General features: G+C 43.1%; 1 protein-coding gene across 4 annotated transcripts in view; it reads left to right on the top strand.

The window, feature by feature from the left end:
* Window positions 1–4478, top strand: part of SOCS6 (suppressor of cytokine signaling 6) — a 60920-nt gene extending 56442 nt beyond the window's left edge. For all 4 annotated transcript variants that reach the window (XM_061565627.1, XM_061565624.1, XM_061565625.1 and 1 more), the window contains one exon: window positions 528–4478. In XM_061565627.1, the coding sequence (XP_061421611.1) occupies window positions 672–2264 (1593 nt within the window). In that variant the 5' untranslated portion in view covers window positions 528–671 and the 3' untranslated portion in view covers window positions 2265–4478. The remainder of the gene's footprint in view (window positions 1–527) is intronic.
* Window positions 4479–19760: the final 15282 nt, after the last annotated feature.

Here is a 19760-nt window from a genome sequence, read left to right as displayed (position 1 = left end):
AACCAGCCCCCCCCCCCCCCCCCGTGACTGACATAGCATGGGCAGGTGGACCATCATCCAGCATTGGTTTGACAAAGGGTATGTGAATGACTGTATTTAGAAACTATTAATTTATTGATACAGGTGCATTTTATTTTCAGTATTACTGCTTAGATAACTTAATCTGGTCCCATGCCATACACCTCAAATAATAATGCAGCTTAACTGAAATTTTTTTATCAGAAGTGCACCTGAAAAATGCTACTGCTGTACACGTATAATCCCCATGGATGTAAAGTCGTACTCCAATATGCCCAATTACGCATTGCTCCATGTTTATACATGAGCCTCAGCTAGACAGCCCCATGCTTTGCATGCACAATTCTGGGTTTGAAGATAAAAGTGTCCATCACAGCAATTAAACCGACTAGAGACTAGAAGTGTCTTTGATGTTGTGAATGTCTCTTTTTTTTATATTGTGTCTTGTATGGACTCTTATATGCGGCATACCACGTTTAATTAAATGCCGTTTATTTGTCTTACGTTAGGTTTCAGAGAAGCCAATTCCCAGCACAGCACTCTACTGCTGTAGCGTCAAGGCATGGGAAACCCATAAACAATTTGACAAGGGCGAGCTTTTGTCTCATCAGAAGCGCATGTTTCGCAATTGAGTGGAGGCACCTGCTGTAAGGATGAAGAAGGGGCTTGTGTCGCTACGGAAGTCTTTCCACTTGAAGAAATCCAAGGATGAAGCCTCCACCGTGTCTGGCTGTTTGGTAGAGCAAGACACGGAGAACGAAGCCTCCTGGGAGAGCCAGGGTGGGCTGCAGTCAGACAAAAGCAGCATGGATGCAAATCCCTGGGATGCCCTGGAAGGAGAGAGCAAACACAGGTCGCAGAGCGACGGCTTTATGAGCACCCTGAGACGGAAACTCTCCTTCCGGCAGAAGAATGTTGGAAAAAACCTCTTTCTTTCCATCGGCGCGGTGGACGATGACGTGTTTTCGGCAACGTCAGTGTCTTCCACAGGAAGCAAGGGTGCCGATGTCCACGCCAAAAGCTGCAACCATAACCGGTTTGCTCAGGGCAACCAATACGACGTGGTCCCCCTGCCAGCAGGAGGCAACGCTCCCAGAAACAGTAGTTCGACCAAAGCGGATGTTAAAGTGTCAGCTGACTTGGACTTTTTCCCTCTCAAAGCTCTGGCCAACGGATGTCAGTGTCGTGACAGAACCTTTGGCGGCTGCAAGGCAAGCCTGGACCCTCACAGCTGTGCGATGGAGCTGAGTCTTGATGGCAACCACAACCCAGATGTGACAATGATGGAATTTAATCAGTCTGCAGTATGCAACGAGCTGAACTGCAATGCCTATTTCAACTACAACGTGATGGACGGCGTGGACTCGGAACATATTCCAGGGTACTCGGAGGTTGAAGAAAGCAAAGTTGCAGCCGTCTCTTTAGAAGAAAAAGCAACGGTTCTCTCCATGTGCAACGCCATTGTCAGAGAGCCAGAATGCGAAAACAAAGATCAGGTGCTAATCCTCAGCGATGACGTCAACAATTTAAGTGCCTTAAATGGAAACATAGTTGAGCGAGACGCTTTGGAAGCGAACGCCCCTGGCCTGCGAGCATTGTTCATCGCGGCGGATGGGCCGCCCGCATCTCCATTAGTGCCGCCCTCCTCCCGGGTTCAAGTGCACAGCGTGCCCTTTGACCCCACGTCAGCGCCAGGCGTGGGCCGTGTGTACGACTCGGTGCGACGTGACGGGCCCGGCGCCGTGTCCAGCCTCACGGAGGAGCTCAAGAAGCTGGCGCGGCAGGGCTGGTACTGGGGTCCCATCACGCGCTGGGAGGCCGAGGAGAAGCTGCACGGCCTCCAAGACGGCTCCTTCCTCGTGCGGGACAGCTCCGACGAGCGCTACCTGCTCAGCCTCAGCTTCCGCTCGCAGAACCGCACGCTGCACACGCGCATCGAGCACTCCAACGGCCGCTTCAGCTTCTACGAGCAGCTCGAGGCGGAGGGGCAGGCGTCCGTGGTGGAGCTCGTTGAGCGGTCCGTGCGCGACTCGGAGGTGGGCGCCTTCTGCTACTCGCGCTCGCGCCTGCCTGGCTCCGCAACTTACCCGGTGCGGCTCACCGTCCCCGTGTCGCGCTTCATGCAGGTGCGGTCGCTGCAGTACCTGTGCCGTTTCGTCATTCGCCAGAGCACGCGCATCGACCTGATCCGAAAACTGCCGCTGCCCAGCAAGATGAAGGACTACCTGCAGGAGAAGCCCTACTGAGCAGCGTGCCATTTGTAGAGAAAGATCATTTACCAGCAGGTTCTGGCCGGTTTTGCAATCGGTTCCGGTGTTTCTCCTTTAAATTCGATTGTGGTGATTATGTCAGAGGCGGTGATAGGATGCGTCTCGATCATGTGAGTTTGCTCAAAATAATTGCATCGCAGCCAGCTATCCCATCAAGCACCTGCATGGCCCAATATGAGCGGTACAACACTCTAACCTGGTGCATCAGTTGCAAATTATGCACACTAGGTGTGTCCAAGGGTGGTAAATGAACGGTTCATCCATGCTCGCGTAATCGTACTGACAGTCAATCATAACACAGCGTCTCTGCAATTACCCCTAATGGATGCACCTGGCAAAAACGATTTGCTCGTCCTGCAGTAGAACGCAGTGGCACACACGGTCTGCCACACACAGTAGTGATCGCCAGTGCCTGTAGCAGGCACTTTACTCAAGGCGATTTAACATTTTCAAAATTACCAAAAAAAGAACCGGTAATCTCGCAGCAACTCATGCTCGTACGAGTTATTTGTGGACACTAATTCTCAGCTCTATTAAATCAAAGCATTTTTCTGAAGCTTGTTATGTTCCTGTCAAAACACGATGCATTTTACAAATGCGCACTTTTCCCGATGGTACAACTCGTGCCACGTGCACGATACACTTATTTTGGGCGAAACAAATAGGTATATGTGACAATGTGATACCACCTCCGCAATGTGCCTGACAACTTAAAAAAAAATACCCCCACAGATAATTGCTTAAAAGATTACCTGGATGGGTGAGAAATGGGGGAATTGAAAATAGAAATAAGGGAGAGAAGTGCATCATTGTGGTGTTCTTGTTTGTATCCTACCTTCAGAATGCAGACGGATCAAATTCACACGAGAATAGATATTTTAGTGGGGGATTTAAACAAACGTCGGTTGAGAGGGATTTTCCAAGGGAAAATGTATTAGCTTTGAGATATGACATGTGGGGCATTTTTGGATATGTCCCAGAAAAATATTTTGTGATGTTGGCAGGCACAGAATGTCACTACCAGGTCACGTATGTTTGACGTGATGGATTTTAACAGTTTGATGTTAAGTACAAATTTCTTCCGTGACATTCATTGTAAACCACATGTATAACTGTTATTTTTTTTATTCCCTCATTCTTGTGATGAATAGATTTTTTACGGTATTAGGTTGTATACATACATGTTTGCTTATGTCTAAGTACTGTAGTGAAAAGTTTAATTATTTTGTTTCATGATTTGTTACTCCAGAAGAAAAATAACGTTTAAAGCCATCTTAAAATATTTGGCATTGTCAACAACAAATGTTCACTTTTTATACTTTTAAAATTTCAATGTCCCATAGGAAATTATACATACTTCCTCTTAATATATCTCTGCTAACTACACTGGTTACAATTCTTAGCATGCAGTACATAACCGTGTAATGTTTTATGTAACGGTGGGCTTTGATGATAAAAATCCAGGAACTAATGTGTATTCCTGAATTTTATCTTAAAACATATCTGGTATTTTTTCTGCATATAAAAAGGGCAAAATATAATAACGCATGAGAAACTCATGCTTGTAAACTACGCAGCACATACTGAATTTAATCAAATGATAAGTGTTTCAAAGAAGTATGGCTTTCTAATGAGCAAATGTTGCTAAACACACCGCACTAAATTAGCCTTTCATCATTATACTTGGACTATTATACAAAAGTATGTAATGAGGAATACAGACTTTTAACTTTGATCTTTTATTCACTGAAATATAGCTGAGCATTCCGGAGTCATCCAAATTGGGGCTCTCATTGTTAATTTTGCCGTTATTCACATTCGATCACCATGATTGTAAAAAAACATGTTTTTCCAAACCATTTTACAGAAAAGAATGACATTTATCAGCCAACAAATCCCTGCCCAATTCTAGACGAATCTGAACCTCGGTCATAAAAGCTGTACAATTTTTTTCTGCATTCATCTACAAGGCTTAATCGTGTGTTGCAATTGAACATATCCCACTATGTGTGGAAAACCTCTGTGCAAATGGCATGTTAACAGATGACCTACATGAACTTTACTTTTTTTTGTAAATGTTACTCCTGAAACTGTTCCTTTCCTCGGCGAGAGTGTTCTGAATAAAAAAAAACGCAACTTATTTGTAAATCGAGTAAATGTATAGTGAAAAATAAAAGTTTTCGCTTGTCACACGTTTTAATTGTATCTCGCTGCAAAAATGTTTGCTAAGCAGATACCTGAGTACGGTGCCACATTTTATATAAGAAAAAAACGCCTCGCCGCATATACGAGACAAAGCTATCATCGGAAATAATTGCCATGTGAAAATTTTACAGCGCTAAACAAAGTTTCGTATTTCAAGGTTATAACCGGAGCTCAAATGTTTTAGGAGTTTTGTAAGAATTATAGCATGGGCAGGAGGGAGAGAAATGATAGATATATCATTTTCACATTTTCTTCTGTCCTAGATATACTGCCAAACATTTTAACGGGAATTGCACCAGACGCTTGTGTTAGTTAAAATGAGCCTTTTAAAAAACTGCTTTTCATTTGGAATCAATGTGCATGCAGTGTACGGCAGCCTCCCAAGGTCTAAACATTTGGGTCATTACTATGTGCGCAGGTATTGATCTGCTCAATGAAAATACTGATTGTTTTGGCATACTAACGGTAATTTATGTTTCCTGTATGGTATTGAACTCTTCTACAACAATAGTTTGTAGAATATTGACATCAAGAATATATTGAGTGCCACGTTTTATCGAGGCTATACATCAGCCGGGCAATTGCAGCCTTGCCTCTTGATGTACAGAATAAACGGTGCGATTTAACCATTTCTTTTTGCGGTATACTGTTTGTTCAGTGTGTGTTAATTGCTAAAGCATGGCTGTCATCACTGAGCAGACACACCGTTAATGGAATATTAAAGTAGTTTTCCACGGAGGAGATGGATCTATGAAATCAGTTTGTGTGCAGGTGCTTGGATTATTCCTACCGTACTGTATATTGCAGGATCGCCAGAGATTGAGACGGCTTGAGAATGCCTTCATTCAGCAGTGGATTGTTCATGGATGACAATGGCGATGATGATAACATTGACAGTAGTTTCAACACAACGATGCCTTCGCAAATTAATCAACAAAAACAATAAAAATATCAAATATGTTCCATAATATCGTTTTTTGGGTTAGATTGCGTAAATATGTGTCGTTGAACCCACCACTACCTCACATAGCCAATTCGTAAGGTTTGTCCCATAAACAGAACATACCAATTCGTTACTAGTACAGCACACCAGTGTGTTGTAGAGCAAATCCACATTTACAAAAAAAACTATAAAATACTCCCCCTATATTATGGATGATAAATTATGGATTATATTGGTCGCGAAGGCTTACGTGTTAAACTATAGTGTGCTTAAAATAAAAAAAAGTTCAAGTGATTCAGGCATAATAATCTCCAGTTTACAACCCTGAGCCAATGGTGTAAATTCCATATTCCTACGGCAAGGGTAAGTCTCAATGTACTAGTGGCATCAGTAACATATATATACATCATGTATCTGCACACATACAAAGTTTTGGTGAATATGTCAGACCTTGGGAAAGCTGTGTGCAACATGCTGAAACTTTTATGAATTTAACTTGAAGGTTTTAAAAACTAAAATAGGAAAAATCAATTGTTCCTCGTATTTGAAAGCTGAATAGTGCAATCATTTCTCGAGGTAAAGTTTTTCGTTTTCTTCTGTCAACATTTAAAGCAGCAAACATTGCACTGCAAACCAAATGAATAACATTGCAATTATGGGCTTTCATTGTTTACCCAGAAAAAAAATAGTTTTAACTCAATCGCAACTCGCAAGACTTGTTAGGAGGCTCCTGTTTGGGATGTTTGGCCAATGCAACGTTCAGCAGTTTTGCTTGTGGAGAGAAACTCGGTAAGTCACAATTATAATAAAAGCGTGTATACATGATACTGCAATGCTCAGGACAGGAAGTGGCAGCCTACTTGTATTTCCATCTGGAAACTAACTGCTCCTGCAAGTGGGTGCCTCGAGCAGTTAGAATGTCAAATACGTGGACTCCTCAATTTACAAACATTCAAACTCGTTCTTTTATCCAGTTGCCTGTTCGGACCGAGAGTTGTAAGTTCAACCGCCATGCAATGGCGGCGGTGGCATCTACATCTGCAGGAAATGAATAACCGGTGTCATCTTCTATACCTATAAAAGATTATACATATTTTTAAGTTATTTCCCGTGTTTTAGTGTGCATGCAGTTTAACATGTTTGGAATCTACAGGAGTAAAGTTGGACTTACGAACAGACCTCTGGAACCTAACTCGTCCGTAAGTCGACGAGTGCCTGTAGTAAATTATGAGGTATAAGTTTCAGTTTATATTGGCTAACGAGGTAAGAACTCAGAGACGCAGGATGGCCTCATTTGAAAAAGTTACCTGGGGTGCGTGGGGTGATTGCCTCTGTGTGTAATCTCCATTGAGTAATTTGCAGTTCATTTTTGAATTGAGCAAATTTGGACCCTGGCTGGTACACTGTGGCCTGTTCTTGCGAATAACATCAGGGGATCTTTAACGTCTACTATAAAACAGACAGTGCATAGTGTTCCCAAGTACATCGCGTTATATCAATTTCGCGTGGTGAAAATAACGCGTTCTAGGAGAACAGACTGTATGTTAGTTATTGCACTCGGGAGTAAGAACGAGTGTGCGCCTAAAGAATAAGAGTTTCATCGGCGAGCACGACCTGTTATGACGTGGTGTCAAAAACAATGGAACAAAAAACATTGAAACGCACACAGGTACGGGGAGATAGACGCTTGGAATCACATTGAGAGACAGAAATAGAACCACGTGGCTTATAGAACCTACGCAGGTGAAGGACAACTCAAACTGTTAACAAAAGTAAGGGGGCTTGAGGCAGCACATGTCGCAAGAAGGATTGATGGCCAGCAAATGAAGGTTAGTGATGGGGTGGCAGCCAAGGAATGGAACACATCCAAGACCGCATCTATCAAGGAGATGGAGCGATGAAACGGGCTCGTGTACAGGTTCTTGGTGGATTGTTGTATCGCGAGGGATGGCGGCGACTTGGAGAAGCCTTCATCCAGCAGTGGATTTGCCATGGGTGATGATTATTATGATATAAATAATGTATTCATGCATTGACATGCACCTCATGTCCACATTGGCATCTAATGGCATAAGCAATCTACATTATGGGGATGATATTCTTAGGTTTTTTTCGGTAAAGTCACGTAGGTAAAACATTTAAAATTAATAAAAGTAAAATAAAATACATTTAAATTTTTTTACCTACGTGACTTTACCGAAAAAACCTAAGAATATGAATCCTTGCAGTCACGAAAGCTTCAAATCTAGTATTATGGGGATGATTGAAAGGCTGTAATAATGCTCCACGTGACGGCTTGATCACCATGCTTTTGATGAAGAATTTCCTCAGATGTACAGACTTCCTTAGGTGACTGTAATTACAAGGCGATGTCAATGTATGAGCATAGGCTGTAATCGCCTGCAATTACTACTGCAGGAGACTATTACTGCAAACAAAACATAATAAACCATTGCTGCGATAGTTCCACACAGCCAATTAAAATTATAAATGTCCATAGAATAACATACAAGAAAGGTCTAATTTTGCCCAGGTTCATATGTTTATGCAAATTATCTTCAAAACACAATTTGTTACGTTCTCTCGGTCTCTCCTGGGGAACCAGTACAGCTTTGTACGCCTGCGACACTTGGATATTAAAAAATATACTGACATAGATCAGATATTGCCACTAGAAATGTATCGCTGCAGAAGGATACTGCTGCATCTAAGCGGGACTCAAAGAGTTACCGACGTAGAGGTAAGAAAAATGTTGCACATAGAAGAAGACAACCTGATGATGATGATGATGCAGGCAGTGGTGAGAAGGAAACTGACACTTTGTGGACACATGTAGGATGGGACAACAACAGGAACTTTAAATTTCGATTTTAAGCTTTCGTGACTGCAGGGATTCATCTTCTTGGTTCTTTCGGTAAAGTCACGTAGAAGGGAAGTAATAAAATAATAAAAAATAAACATAATACAATAATTCTCACGACGTTTCGGCCACAACGCAAGCAGCCGTCCTCAGGTGAAGACCAGGTCTGTCGGGGAGACAGCGTCTGAATGAAACACCACCACGCTTGGAGCGTATATTTAAGCGTATATTTAAGCTTAACTATACGCTCCAAGCTTAAATATACGCTCCAAGCGTGGTGTTGTTTCATTCAGACGCTGTCTCGCCGACAGACCTGGTCTTCACCTGAGAACAACAGGAACATTTTTATTGTCTTGTTCGAAAAAATGGAGAGAACCGGAAAGAGAGGAAGAGCTAACAGAGAATGGCTTGACGATGACGACACTAGAGATTCGCTTCCAGAAAGACGTGGCACTCCTTCAGCAATATTGGCACAAGACAGAGAGAAATGGAAACAAATGACGAAATGTGCAGTGGACACCTACGGGCTATCTGCCCGGACATTCGATAAACACTCAAAAAATATTTGAATGATCCTTAAACATGTTTTATTTATTCCTTGGTTTGTGCGAGCATGGGTGATTGCATGTAGGTACGTTGAGCTGCGTGCTTTGTATAGTCTACAAAGCCTAGACACAATGGTAATTTAAATCACTAGCGTTTTCCAAATCTAATTCATAGCTTGTATGAGTACTCTTAGGTTTTTTCGGTAAAGTCACGTAGGTAAAAAATAAATAATAAAAATAATAGAAATAAAATAATAAATCACGACGTTTCGGAAGCAACACAAGTCTCCGTCATCAGGTGGGACCGTCACAGCCAGATTTACTGTATCAAGTGGGGAAAAATCCAAGAGACAAGCTTTTAAATACAAGCTAAGGGGGAGGGGGGGGTGGGCTTATTTGAATGTGGTAGCCAGGGAATGGAACGGTATGAGGTTGATGGTAGAGAAGCCTTTCCTAAACGTCGTTTGCTCCCATGGTTGGTAGGCCAATACAGTACATGTTTCCTTATTTTATTTGCACTGTTGATAGGTGCCATAAGAGGCTAATGGGTCTGTGTTACTTTATTTCAAGTACGTCGTATCGCCCTTTTTAAATAGAAGAATGATCGAGGCATCATTCCATGAGTGTGGTATTTAACTTCTGTTTAGATATTGAGTGGACATTTATTGAACAGTAATTGATCGTGCGTTTATGATGTCCACAGTTTATACCATTTGGTCCAGGAGTTCTCCCCTTTTTCATCATGTGAAAGGGCAGAGGTCACTTCAAGCGTCACATCTGGAACATCCTCCTCTTCATATGAGCGACGGTGTGATTATTTGGCTCTATGAGTTTTTTCGATAACATTCTTCCACTAATCCATAGTGTGTTTTGGGTTAGATCGCATAAATCTGAGTCGTTAAACAGCCAATTAGTTAGGGTTGTCACGTAAACAAAACATGCCAATACTTTACTCGTTTAGCAAACTGGTGTGTTGGAAAGTAATCTGCCAATACATTTACAATTCGAGTACAAATTCTTCCACTAACTTTAATATTCTATCTCTATCATGAGTTATGGTGACACCTTTCTCCTTAAGCACTACCATTTGTGAATGACCAATCATCAACCTCATTTTGTTGCTTTCATCTTCCCATTTTGTGTTTCTCGATTTATTTCCTGTCATTATCTTCCCCGTTTTGCAGCGTTAAGTGTGTAGCGTCATCTGTACATGCAGGTGGCGTGCGTCGCACACACAGCCGGAGACGAGGTGGTCGCAGGAGGCACCGCTCTGCCCTCTTTATTCGTTGTTGTTGCCGAGCTCACGCCACCACTCGGGCCCCCCCTCTCTCTCTTTCACACACGACCCCGCTGCCGCACGCCCCATCCCAGACACGACCCTGTCCGCGTTGCACCAACGGCGTTGACCGGGACAGCCAACCACTGTCCGGCCGCGTAATGATCGGGCGAAGGCGGCAGCGGCGAGGGCGACGACGACGACAGTGACGATGAGACGAGTCCAATCCCAGAACCGGCACAGCCCGAAGCTCTCCGCTTCTTTTGTTCCCCTTGGCACGGCTTGGCTCCGCCCTAGCCGCGCCTCCCTCCTCGAAGCCTCTAGAGCAGCGGTCCCCAACCTTTTTGGCACCAGGGACCGGTTTCGTGGCAGACAATTTTTTCACGGACCGGGAGGGGTCATCATTGGTTTTTTCCCTTTTTTCAAAGAAGCTCTCCAGCAACGTTTGTTTTTTACTCATTTTGGCTAGGGGTTAGCTTGTGGGCTTACCAAAACAGTGACTGAGACAAGTGCGCGGGAAAGAGGTGCGGATGGAAGTGGTAAATATAATAATGGGGTCGGGCCATGCGCAGACTCACCGCTCACCTCCTGCTGTGCAGCCCGGTTCCTAACAGGGCGCAGACCGGTACCGGTCTGCAGCCCAGGGGCTGGGAACCCCTGCTTTAGAGGGTTCCAGGGGCTTCCATACGAGGTCTACCGTGACCCTTGCCCCAGTTCCTCCGCCCTGCCGGCACACCCGCGTATATGCTCAGCGGCGTGTGCGTTGCTGCTACTGTCCAACAGTCAGCGCTATGTCACTACACGTGTATTCAATATTTAGTGTTGCATAGCCATCTCTCTTTAAATATCTTCTCTTCCTCAACAACTCTTTTGTGGTTTCAAAACAATTTGCTTTCTGTTTGCTTTCGAACCATGCCCTCCTCTTTCAATTCACCATCCATTACTGTGCCAGCTTAATTTATTATACAATTCGGTAACGTTCATTTTATCAATCGACCCCCCTGGGTATTTAAATCTATTGCACAGAGTTTGTCTAAAATCAACTACCCACTGACAGATTTTTGACATTCATTATCTTGGGTTTGCCTGCAACTAGTTGCAGCGTGCGTGGCTCCAGTCTGCGCTCCCTTCCTGTGTTGTATTTGTTGAGGACAGAAACGTCTGACGAATCAAGTCAATCTCATTCCTCACCCCTCAAATCCCCATTTGGGGTTTTGAACGTCCATTTCAGAGATTCCCAATTTTTTTGAAAGCTATGCAATATTTTCATGTCTGTGCTGGCTACGAACTCTAGTAGATGCTGACCTCTCATTCTTTACTCTCCTGTCAAATCTACCGGTCATCTTCTCGTCTCTGCACCGTCACCTACTTTTGCATTCAAGTCACCCTTGATGGTGTTGAAACGCATTTTATTCCCGTTCAATCATTGGGTAGTATCCTCATATATGCTGTTTAGCTCTGTGCGACCATCGCTTGTCGTTGGGGCATATACTTGGATGATATATAAATTGCAGTGTTTCGAGAGGTTTTAAAGGACGCTGACAACTCAATATGATGAACCTTTGAACCCTTATACTAATTGTCTGATTATCAGATAGATTAAGAATCCCACTCCTCTATAATTACTTCACCTGTCCCTCTATAATATGGAATTATCCCCCTTCCTTGAAACCCCACGGATACCAGCAATGGCCCGGGTTAACGTATTTTAATCCGGTCTCCAATTCAACAACGTTTGATTCTTCAAAGTCCACACATTGCATGCAGCAATGATCAAGTCGGATCTCTTCCACCGACTCGTACCCTGCTGTTAGCATGGATGACAAAATCACATTTGCAGTGTCTGGGAGGGGACCCGAGTTTCACACTGCACCACCATGCAATTATTTTATTTTACCAAATTAAAATAAGTCATGACCTGTTCTTCAAATTAACATTCCCCGTATTACGCCTCTTAAAAACCCCCAGGTGCATGAGGCAAGTCCATCAATAACTGAGCGACAGCAACAAAGGGCAAGCGGACGGTTGAAAGCAGCTCATAGTATGCACCCTCACGGCACACACAGCGAGCTCAAGGCTACGTCCAAAGTGGGCATGAGCAGGAGACAAAAATTGGCTTGGACATTTATGTCAACGCCTAATTCATGCAGCATTTCATTTAACATTCCCTTTTTGTGTTGTCTCTGAATCCATATCACATTGCATATTAAACAAAGTGTATAATAAATGTTTAAAACAATGCAAATATAGCCTGGATCCTGACAAAAAACTGTTAGCTATTAATCTCAACCAAACCAAATCATATTTTTAAATTCACTGCTCCATTATCTGCAGCAGATAATGGGGTTGAAGGATTTATATATAAAAAAAACCCACAGAACTTTATCTTGAATTGGAGAAGCAACTGAAAATAAATAACGAATAAACTCCACAACATTTATTTTGTCAATTCCCTTCTCTGAAATAGGAGTTGGAAAATGCTGTGACAGATGATGGGGTTGAAGAAAGAGTCAAATAAAAAAAAAAGTGGTCCATGTAATAAAGAGGCTATTGCTTCTTTGATTATTGCAACCCCTGTTGATAATTACATTACACGTGACTGAAATTCACAAGCGAACCTGTGTTCTTATTTCAGAGAGAAAGATAAAAAAAATTAACCCGGAAAAACAAAGTTTTTCACTATAAATCCTTTATATGCGTGGCGGCTGGAGTCCTCTCGTCCTCTGGCTTGAGATGGCTGCCACTTATGGGTCAGATGATTGCCTGCCACCATTAAGCAATTGGTAATTAAACATAATTTTTTTTTTCCTAAAAAGTGTAAAGTTACGGAAATTTTTTTAACGAAAATAAATTGTCACGCACAACGAGTATGTGTGCAAAATGTCAGCTCGATTGGATCACGGGAAGTGGGTTAAAAAAACGACCGAAAGATTTGCACGGTCGTAAGCAAGCACGCAAGCAAGCAAGCGAACTTAATATAAAGGATTTAAAAAAGGTGGCCACTCGTGCACCCGAAAACTGACAGGCCTCTGCAAACCCATGTCGCGCGTGCTGTTTGTGATCGGGCTGCTTAAGACACCCTTCCCTTGGCAAATCTTCGTTCACAGTATGAGTACAGCAGACATCTGCGTTGATACGGGGAGACCATACATATTGTGGGCCCTGTAATCCCTGGCACACCGAGGAGGTTAGACCAAATCATGTGCGGAAATATTTTCCTGCCCAACGCGGTGTGCCACGGATTACGGGAATAATCAGCTGTGCGATGTCAGGAATCGGCTAACATTTTTTTGCGGATTACAGAGGAAGCATGTCACGTGACTAGTTGTTGTATTGATCCACGATAAATTGACGGTTTACGAAATTACGAGTTTTCTAAAATAAACAAATGCTGCAAATATGCTATATGGGTCTTTGACAAAGGGCGTGTTTCTATTTTGATATCCAAGGTTGCGAAAAAAAAAACGATTTCATCTCAGAATCATTGCTCGATTGCGAAACATCTAAAACCGGCTGATTCTGAGAGGCTGGTCCATGCACTTGTTCTCTCGCGAATCGATGACTGCAATGCCTTGCTGGTTGGTGCTTCAAATAAGGTCCTTGGTAGATTACAAATTGTTCAGAACGCGGCAGTCAGGATGCCCACCCGAACCCCATTGCGTGACCGCATTTCTCCGTTTTTCTTAATCATTACACTGGCTTCCTGTCTTGAAACGAGTAGATTTTAAGAGCCTTCTACGAGTTTGCAAAGCCTTGCATGGGCCGGTACCACCACCTATATATTCACGAGTTAATTAATTCATCCGTACACCGCTTCAAGGTCGTTAAGATCTGCAGACTCTGTCCTGTGCGTGCCTCGATACCGGCTGCGTCGTCCCCAGGTGGAGCGGGCATTTGCTGTGGCCGTGTCACGGTTGCGGAATTCCCTACCCGTTGGAAATTCGTTTATCCGATAACGTGGGTACTTTTGAGTCTCCGTCTTAAAATACATCTTCTTGAAGTCAGTTTATTCGATTTAGCGTCTCCGTGTCTCTTGGCCTTGCCTTATTCTTACAAATAAATGTTAATTATTGTTAATAACTAAATAAATCACACGAGCATGGCTCGTCTGTGCAGGGGCAAAACTAAATATTAAATTTTCGAAATAACACAAAATCGCACTTGCGCATTTCTCCGACGGGTTCCACGATTTGGCCCTGCCCACCTTTACAGATCGCGGTCTGCGAAACGTTTTCAGTCCACCGCGGTGCACCCCAAATTAAGCGTCAAGAAAACGATTTAATAAACAAAAACGTTTAAATAAGGAAAAATTAGTCAGTGGCATTTTATTGTAAATGTTATATTTTTAAGACAGTACACATAGGGAAGGAATTACAGTGCAGCTATTTATTATGCATAAAGTACTTTGGCATGCATATTCAAATCGCAATTGTCGCGTGCATTAAAGAAAATGCCTACATGAAACCATTAGCATGTACATCGTGTAAGTAGATGTAGGCGGAAAAATATACAGGCACATTAATCGTTTGGGCTTCCCAAGTACAATGCAAAAATTGGTTATAATTAACGTAATGGCCGTTAATTGCTCCACGATTGCAAATACCTATTAGCTGAAATTAGAATTCCCAACAAAAAACATGATTGGCAGTGTGTTTTATGAGCTGGAAAAGCATGACCCGTAAATGACTCATATCCCAGGAGCCGGCAAGCTCAGGCGACTGGCTCAGATACCTGCGTGGTGATATTGAATTATTGATCGGCAGCCCTAATCCTATACTGGAGCAGGACAGGCCATGATCTCGAGTGAAATACATGAAATGTGCAGCAAAAAAACCTTCTCCGGGATGACTGCCTTTGGAAGGCTTAAAAGCCATAAATAAATGAGGACAAAATCCCAGGAAAGAAGGAGGGATAATTTGAAGTGTTTCTGTGGGACGTGCATACTGTACAATACTACACGGTATATTCTTGATGTGCTTTAAATTGTATACGAAATAAAGCCGCACTTTGTATAAATATATATGACAATGTATAAAATGTAACATGAAGTTAATCAAGTAAGATTCAATAAACGCACGACTTTACCTTGGCACTACGAGCTAGTCAATGATACCTGATGGGCTTATCAATTACTCATGTAATGATGGTTGTTATTATCTAGATTCGAAGCCAAGAGTGTGGTTATTGTTATTATCTTTGCTTATTCAGGAAAGCCTCGCTGAGGCTCAAGACTCTTTATCAGGAGGGTTCTGCCAAGTTTTCTCAGTCTGGGGTAATATTGATGTGTATAATCCAAAATGAGAATTTTGCAGGTAATTCTGCAAAAGCAGTTACAAATTGTACGCTTTTTTGCATAGCTATGTGAGGAAACTGGAGAACCCGGAGAAAATCCATGTAGAACAGGGGGAGAACATACAAATTCCATAAAAGGACGAGATCCAAGTCGTGAATAGAACCCAGGGCCTCCTTGCCTTTGAGGTACGAATGTCGTTTGCTCTGCTCTACCCTGTCGACCAAGGCGAAGCACGGCCTCACCTTGCCACGACAAGCCATCCAAGGGCACTGCCGGGCTCCGCAAATGAATTTTTGGAAGGCCGTAGCATTCAGTTTTAAGCCTGAACAAAACGACACTTAGGATGCAACGCTAACACGGCAACAGATATGGGGTAAGCTGCAAGCCATCGGCAAAGGCATCTGATGTACGGCCACTCGTGGAGGTGGAGTGAACACTGCAGACGCGGAAATGGACACCGCAGACATTCTGAGAAAATGACCGCGGCTTCTGAAGTAAAAGTGTAATAACTCAGGAAATGAAATATGGAATATATTTTACATTTATATCTTCTTCTTCTTTAGTGCTGCCTAACGGCGTGTGCGAGTTCACGATGATATTGGTCCCAGTCTAGCACGGCGTGTAGAGTTTGTGCTGTTGTTAATTGTAGCCATGTTTTGATGTTACTGAGCCATGTCGTTTTTGGCTGTCCTGGTCGTTTTTTCCCTTCGATTTTTCCTTCCAGGATTTGCTTTAATAGCTGATATTTGTGGTCGTTTCGGGCATTCCGGGCAGTGTGGCCTAGGTAGTAACACTTCCTGCTAATGATGGTCTTCAGCAGTTGCCTGTCAGTGCCCATATCTTGCACAACTTGTGTATTGGTGGTGTTGGCTGTCCATGGGATTTTCAGCATTTATATACACGGTACTACATAGGGAAAATGTCAGTGGTTCTGCAGCAATAAAACAGTTGACGTCGATGCTACCCTGTAGCGCGATATTTTATAATTGGGAGGCATACAAAAACTCAGGGGGCCTACGACACAGTCAATGTTGCACAAACTTTAAACGTTAAACGCTAAACAGAATGAGTAAAGTATAGTAATAGGTTTTTACCCTTTCAACTGGTACAAAAAACTGACACCTTTATACAAGGCATCATGTTTGCAATAACCACAACACAAGCAGTCAAAATGCAAACAAAAAGAAACAACTCTGATTATGATAATGATATGCACTGTCCTTGAAGTTGATTGGTCCACACCCGAGCCAGCTTTTCTTAGAGCCTAGTCTCCATTGGTGTTGGATTAGATGACGCCAAAAGGCGCACAACTCAGAATAAGTAAAGCCACCATTTTTTGGCTAACAATTGAACAAAGATGGCCACCGCATCGCGGACTTCCAGATGCACTTCTTTGGCTTCTGGAACGTTCTTCCTTCCAATTTTAGGAAGCCACTGGAGCTATGCACTTTTAAATCTCGATTGGAAACTCATTTCTTTATAACTGCTTTTTGTGTTTAGCTTGTTGTCCTTCCCCCGCACCTCCGATTAGCACGGTTGACTACGTACGCTGCGAAATAAGTTCAACATACATCTGCTTGAATCTGGCGTGCATTCTGCCCTAACTCTTTCCCTCTATGTGTACGATGAAATGCTGCAACACCCACAACGCAATTGGCACTGGTGTTGAATACCAAACTGACAGTTATTTACCTTACCAGAATTTAGGAGGGGGGGGGGCAATCACACCCCCCCCCCCCCCCCCCATGATATGGAACTATTCAACATTTCTGTGGAAAATTCAAACAAAACACAGCAAACGGTGTTTAAAAACTATTTCCAAGTACTATATGCATGCCAAACCATCATACGTGTATGAGGGGGTAATACCAGATATTGCAAGATATTTAGAATAAAATGCTTTCAAAGCTTAAACAGCTGGTATCCTGAGAATAGGGTTTCCCCTTTTTTTCTGACAACAAAATACCAAACTGAAACCTTTTACAAGGAATCATGTCTGCATTAACCACAATAATTGTGGTCAGAATGCAAACAAAAACGTACTCTGATAATATATGCATTGCCTTTGAAACTGATTGGTCCACACCAGAGACGCCTTTCTTTTGAGCCTTGTCTCAAAACGGTGTTAGACCAGAGGACGCCAAAAGGCATTCTGACCACAAGTATTGTGGTTAATGCAGACATGATTCCTTGTAAAAGGTTTCAGTTTGGTGTTTTAACATTTTAACAACAGCTGTTTTGTTGCCAATAAAAAAGGCGAAAACCTATTCTCATATTTTGGTATTGGCAAAGGCGGTCCCATGATGTAACTGGTATCCTTTTATGGCTGAAGTTTGATGTCTGCAGTTTTTTGGTTCTCCACGCATTCTGCCTTGACAATACCTGTATTCAAAGAACAGCAATGTTCACTGTAAATCAAGCACCTTGCTAGATAGACATTCATTATCGACGTGCGGCAAGGCTGTTGCCGGTGGGATAAAGGTCACCTACATTCCTTCACGAAATAACTTAGGTTAGTAAGCTGGGAAAATCTGTGTGTGTGGGTGGATGGAGGAACAAGACCATGTAAAGCTCGTGACCACCTGCAAACAATTCGAGACGAATTTCCAGCTATAAGAAGGTACTCAAGCAGGGAAAGGGCAGACGAAAAGTGATGATAGCCACAATGTATGTAAAATCCAATCATAGTGGACGACACAAAGGGCCCTTATACAATGTCTCGTGCTTTTTTTTTTGCTTTCGTCCACTGCATTTTCTGAAGCGCTCCCACTGGTTCCGTCGCTTCGTGGCGATTTTATTGTTAATGTAAATTGAAATGCAAAGATACACCCCTTGAAATACCTTGCTCATGCCACTGCTGGCGGAAGGGTTCTCCACTAGAGGGAGCTCTAGAGAGGGCATTATAGCCGACTGTTGCATGCTGGCCAAACGTCTGGGGAAGAGCATGTCCATTAATCTTGTATGGGCCATGTCTGTTTGAGAAATTATGACAACTTGCGATGTTAAATAAATAATAAAATACGCTACCAAATAAAATATTATTTGTCAAAGAGAATATGTGGCGTTTTGACAGTTGCGCACAAATACGATACTTAATTTAGTTACCAACAAGTGTGCAGTCAGAATACTCTTTGTTTTTTTCGGTAAAGTCACGTAGGTAAAAAAAAAATTATGATACTAATTTTATTTCTATTCTATTTTTTTTACCTACGTGACTTTACCGAAAAAAACCTAAGAGTATGAATCAGAGGTCGCAACTGGGTACCCAATACCCGTACCCTACCTGATATCCGGCTACCCGTACCCGGCCGGGTACGGGTACCCGTTTGCGACCCTGGTGCGGCCGGGTACGGGTACGGGTAGACTGTGAGTCACTGGTGAGTAACCGTTTGTCACTCATTTCCCAACGTCTTGTCTCTTCTCACAATTGAAATTCCTAGAATCAACTCACCCGCGCCTGCAACATGGCTTCATCCCAGAGGTCGCAATCAGGTACCCGATACCCGTACCCTACCCGTACCCGGCCGGGTACGGGTAGGGTACGGGTACGGCCGGGTACGGGTACGGGTACCCGTTTGCGACCCTGGTGCGGCCGGGTACGGAATCAAACCCGTTTGCGACCTCTGGTATGAATCCTTGCAGTCACGAAAGCTTCAAATCTACAGTCAGAATGCCATATCTGTTCCTTTATGCGGCATTCCAAATCACGGCAGAGTTATGCAAGCATGAACACTGCAGCATTTTCAATGAATAGCATATGACGAAGGCAGAAGAGGTAAAGATGTGGCCCTGCTATTGCACTGCTATTGGAAGGCCCTTCACGAGAGGGAACTCTAAGAGGGTGTTTGGCCTACTCTTCCATGTTGGCTAGACATCTCAGAAGAGGGGCGCTATAGTTGCGAGATGTTAACTACCTCAGCTGGTATACTGGAGCTCGTGGGTTTGATCCCGACCCAGACGACTGTATATTTGGAGTTTAAATGTTCTTTCCATGGTTGTGTGGATTCTTCTCCGAGTCCTCAGGTTTTAGAAACATGCGTTTAGAGTATTTGGCTGTGATATTTTTCCACCCGATAAGCAATTTCGTTGAGCTATCATTTGTGGCCAGGTCACTTCTGAAAAGAGCTCTGTAGCTCAGTGGGCCTTACCTGGTAAAATAAAAAATAGTATCAATAGTTTCAATAGGTCAGAGGACCACCACACAACACAGCCTTAGATTTGAAGTTTTCGTGACTGCAAGGATCCATACTCTTTGTTTTTTTTCGGTAAAGTCCCGTAGGTTAAAAAAGAAAACAAATACATTAAATCACGACGTTTCGGAGGCAACACAAGCTTCCGTCTTCAGGTGGA

This window comes from Lethenteron reissneri, chromosome 35 (genome assembly GCF_015708825.2).
Source record: "Lethenteron reissneri isolate LAM-NWPU_2019-01 chromosome 35, ASM1570882v1, whole genome shotgun sequence".
In the NCBI taxonomy this organism is placed as follows: domain Eukaryota; kingdom Metazoa; phylum Chordata; class Hyperoartia; order Petromyzontiformes; family Petromyzontidae; genus Lethenteron; species Lethenteron reissneri.
The sequence above is the reverse complement of the archived record's forward strand: the minus strand, read 5'-3'. Positions and strand labels throughout refer to the sequence as shown.